The sequence below is a fragment of the Spinacia oleracea genome, chromosome 2 (assembly GCF_020520425.1).
Source record: "Spinacia oleracea cultivar Varoflay chromosome 2, BTI_SOV_V1, whole genome shotgun sequence".
In the NCBI taxonomy this organism is placed as follows: domain Eukaryota; kingdom Viridiplantae; phylum Streptophyta; class Magnoliopsida; order Caryophyllales; family Amaranthaceae; genus Spinacia; species Spinacia oleracea.
This window is the reverse complement of record NC_079488.1, coordinates 60,973,868-60,978,399: the sequence shown is the minus strand read 5'-3', so window position 1 is coordinate 60,978,399 and position 4,532 is coordinate 60,973,868. Positions and strand designations below refer to the sequence as shown.

General features: G+C 37.2%; 1 protein-coding gene across 1 annotated transcript; it reads right to left on the bottom strand.

Annotated features, from left to right (window-relative positions):
* Positions 1–298: 298 nt before the first annotated feature.
* On the bottom strand, positions 299–4,039 carry LOC130467446 (uncharacterized). The gene is made up of 4 exons (XM_056835955.1): positions 1,755–4,039; positions 1,338–1,658; positions 1,146–1,245; positions 299–1,054 (listed from the first exon to the last, which is right to left on the bottom strand). Exons 1-4 carry the CDS (start codon positions 4,037–4,039, stop codon positions 299–301), a joined length of 3,462 nt encoding a protein of 1,153 aa, XP_056691933.1.
* Positions 4,040–4,532: the final 493 nt, after the last annotated feature.

Genomic DNA, 4,532 nt, shown 5'->3' with positions numbered 1-4,532 from the left:
ATTAGGCTCGTCGGCTCTCTGGCTAGATGTTCCTCTAAGCCTGAAACGACCTCTTCCTGCAGACATATCTACTAAAACCAAAGATGACTAAATACATATTGATATAATTATTATAATTAGTGGCATCTAACTAACTACTTAAAAAAACTTTCAAAAATATATAGCTAAAGGACATAACAAATAAATAAGATTCAATTATCGAAACTACAAAAGTAAATGAAATAGATTATAATTAGCCAAGCTTCACATTATCCAAAAACTCATATAAGCAATCACGTTTTAATCAAATCAACTATCACTATGAATCCACATCACCACTTGTAGTGCTTAAATCACTTTCATATCCATCTTCTTCATCATCTATGGACATTTCGGAACTGAACTCCTCTTCCTCTTCAATATTATCATTCAAGTCTTCATCCTCTTCCTCTTCAATATTATCATCCAAGTCTTCATCCTCTTCACTCACACCTTCCATTTCATCTTCATTCGTGTGAGCATGGACAAAATCATCCTCATTTAGCTCAGATAATTGTGGTGGGTTCTCATTTCGCTCCTCCTGAAATGCTAATGGGTCCAAAGGAGCATCAACTATTGATCTAGCCTTCATTTGAAACACGGCCCACCATTGATCTCGATCCCTTTTTAAGCTCGGGTATGGTGCAAAATATACTTGTTCTGCTTGATAGGCTAACACAAAAGGGTCATATCTAGGATACTTCTTTGTATGGTTAACCTCGACAAGCTTATATTGCGGATGCACATTTGTACCATTTCCCGAGTCAAACCAGGAACACTTAAACAACATGGCTTTATAACATTGTGTTGGCCCCACATACATCAACTCAATCACCTCCTCAAGTATTCCATAATAGCTCACCTCCTCCAAACTCTTCACACAAACTCCATAATTCATAGTAGACTTATCCTTCCCATATTCATAAGTATGAAAATTATAGCCGTTGACATAATAATGCTTATATTTCTGAACAGCTCTTGATGGACCAATAGCAAGAGTCCTAATTATTCCTTTCTCATTATCAGAACTCAAAACCTACCAAAATATTAAGTACGTTTCAATTTGTGGAGTTAACTAAAAATTAAAAAAAATTAAAAAATACCATGATTTATAAGATTCTGCTTACATATTGCTTGAACCATTCTTGGAATTTATGCTCAAACTTCCTCCACACATCATTAACACTAACACGTGGATTTTGTTTAACCATTTCCTCTTCAAACAACCTGCTTGAAAGAATAATTACTTTAACTTTTAAGGTATTAAGAAGGAATTTCTCTTTCAAGTGAGTTCTTAAGTGAGTTATAATGGTGGTTACCTTTCATAATCTTGTAATAGCTCACAATTTGAAAGGATGTAGCCATGGGCCGCACGATAGTCAACATCAACCAAAAAGCTTTTAGTTCCCTTTTTAGAGGTGTGTCCTGTATTGCAAGAGAACAACTCAGGAACATTTACATCCACTTGCCCTTCATCACCTTCATATACATTTCGACACATGTCGTTAGCCTTTGTGTCAATGTTTGGCTCAAAATAATGGGTGCAAAAGTTAGATATCTCCTCCGTAAGATATGCATTGCAAATAGAACCTTCCACTCGAGCTTTGTTACCAATTTTTCTTTTTAAATGATGGAGGAACCTGTAGTAATTGTAAACCGAAAACGTATGATTAATAATTTGAAAATTATAATTATAGAGTTTTTTAGAATAGGTGATCGAGAAAGTTATAATTTACCTTTCAAATGGATACATCCACCTATACTGGACGGGTCCTCCGACTTTTGTCTCATACGGCAAGTGAACAGGCAAATGTTCCATAACATTGAAGAACGAGGGTGGGAAAATTCTCTCTAGTTTGCAAATGATCTCTGGAATATTTTTCTCCAACATATCCACATCCTCCACTTTCAACAGTGATGAGCTTATATCCCTAAAGAACTGGCTTATTTCAGTAATTGTCTTCCACACAATGACGGGAAGCAATTCTTTCAATGCAACTGGAAGCAACCTCTCCATGAACACGTGGCAATCATGGCTTTTCATGCCAAATAATTTTCCCTCATTTAAATCTACACATCTGCTTAGGTTGGATGCATATCCATCAGGGAATTTCAATTTCTTGATCCACTCACATAAAGCTTTCCTTTTCTCCTTGCTAAGTGTAAAAGAAGCATCAGGCATCTTATCTCCCGTTTTACTACTACTAGCACCACTATCATCGTGCAGATGTAGTCGTCGTCGTTTGCAATGTAGAGCCAAATCTTTCCTAGCTTCTTTATTATCCTTAGTTTTCCCCTTAACATTCATAACTGTATGGATTAATTGATCAAAAAAGTTTTTCTCGACATGCATCACATCTAAGTTATGCCGAACCAAAAGCTTTCGCCAATAAGGAAGTTCCCAAAAAATGCTTTGCTTCATCCAATTATGTGTTTTATCTCGAGCTAACTCACAATGATCAATTGTTTTTGGCAAGTGTGACACACGCTCCCACAGTTCATCACCACTCAACCTTGGTGGGGGTGGGGAGTATTCTGCCTTATTTTTGGTGAAACCACTTTTGTTCTTTCGAAAAACATGATCTTCAGGTAGAAATTGACGATGGCAATCAAACCATGTTTGCTTATGACCATGTTTCAAAGTGAAAGACTTTGTATTCTCCATGCAATAAGGACATGCCAACCTCCCAGCAGTACTCCACCCGGATAGCATACCGTAAGCTGGAAAGTCACTCACAGTCCACAATAGAGCTGCCTTCATGTTAAAATTTTGCTTCTTTGACACGTCATAAGTCATAGCTCCAACATTCCACAACTGTTTCAACTCCTCCACTAGAGGTTGTAAGTATACGTCAAGCTTTCCTTTAGGACTCTTTGGGCCTGGGATAATCAAGCTCAAGAATAGAAAAGGTCTTTTCATACACAAACCCGGTGGCAAGTTATAAGGTGTAAGAATAACAGGCCAACATGAGTAACTTTTCCCTGAATTGCCAAACGGGGAAAAACCATCCGTACACAACCCAAGACGAACATTGCGAGGTTCGGCGGCGAACTCTTTATAGGTGTTATCGAAATGCTTCCATGCTTCTCCATCACAAGGGTGAGCCATAATACCCTCTTCTCGTGGATTCTCTACATGCCATCTCATTTCTGTGGCGGTGGCCTTAACAGCATACAACCTTTGTAACCTTGGTGTGACAGGGAAGTATATCAGTTGCTTCTTTGCGACACGCTTCCCTTTAGCTCTTTTCTTGTATCGATCTTCGTTGCATACAGGACACTTTTGAAGATGTGATTGGTCCTTCCAGAACAAAAAACACCCATTAGGGCATACGTCAATCTTTTGATGCGGAAGTTCAAGACCCTTGAGCAATTTTTTTGTGGCACGAAAAGTGTCTGTCATATTACTTTTGTCGGGACATATGTCTCTCATTAATGATGTGAAACCATCCACGGCTCGATGAGGAATGTTATACTCGCACTTCAAATTTGTAACCCTCGATGCTACCGACAATAAAGATTCTTTGCACCCATCATAGAGAGGCTTCTGAGCATTTAGTAGCATATCAAAAAACATTTTTGCTTCTGGATGTGGCTCTTCTTCTAAATTCTGGAAGCTCTCTTCATTTAAACCTTCAAATTGAGGGCCAAATGCATCCATTATCATGTCTGTATAAGGATTCGAATCCAATCCACTAGAGCTTGACTCAACACCTTCTCTCGTGCCCTCAGAGTATTCTTCTCCATGACAACTCCAACAATAATAATTCGGACGAAATCCATGCATGTACAAATGAATCCTAACAGTATCGACATCCTTATATGGCACTAACTTGCATTTGATGCATGGACATTTCATCAGTTTAGATTGTTTGTAATATTCTTGCTCACAAGCATACATTATAAACTCTTTAACCCCTTCAACAAACGTTTCCCTAAGATAATTATCACTATCAAGTCTCTTGTACATCCAATCACGATCGAGATTCATCTCTAGGTCTACACATAAGTACATAACCATTATATCGTTTAGGTCCACACATAAACAAACAAATATTTGGGATCATAATAAATAATAATGAAAAAAAAGATTCAGGGAAATTAGGGTTTTTAGTCACAAACTTTATTGACATATCCTATCCTATATAATAATAAGAATGTCATTTTTCACCACAATGCTCCAAATCAACCAAGCTTTCTCATTCCATAAAATTGATAAATTAACCTCCACCACCATACCCCTAATCCTACGGGATCCTAAAAACCACCCCATCAAGAGGAAAAAAAAAAAACCTTAATCCACTACATTTTCAGATTTTTTGCATCTATCATCTATTAAGTACGTCATTTTTGCAATTTGTTCTAATCTTCTATGCTTTATATTGATATCTTGCTCAATCAAAATTTCTAATGAAATAAATCTAACTTAAATTATCCATTGTATGCTGTTATTTTCATTCGAGGCAAAAATGACGATCGCCAACCAACAATGAAGCCCAACGCCAACATCATCA

What these genes read in the sequence shown, in the direction of transcription:
- LOC130467446 (XM_056835955.1), bottom strand. Translation starts at nt 4,039, where the DNA reads ATGGTTATGTACTTATGTGTAGACCTAGAGATGAATCTCGATCGTGAT. An exon ending in TGGATGTATCCATTTGAAAG is followed by an intron (nt 1,659 to 1,754) that starts GTAAATTATAAC and finishes CAATTACTACAG; the next exon opens with GTTCCTCCATCATTTAAAAA. An exon ending in AAGAATGGTTCAAGCAATAT is followed by an intron (nt 1,055 to 1,145) that starts GTAAGCAGAATC and finishes ATATTTTGGTAG; the next exon opens with GTTTTGAGTTCTGATAATGA.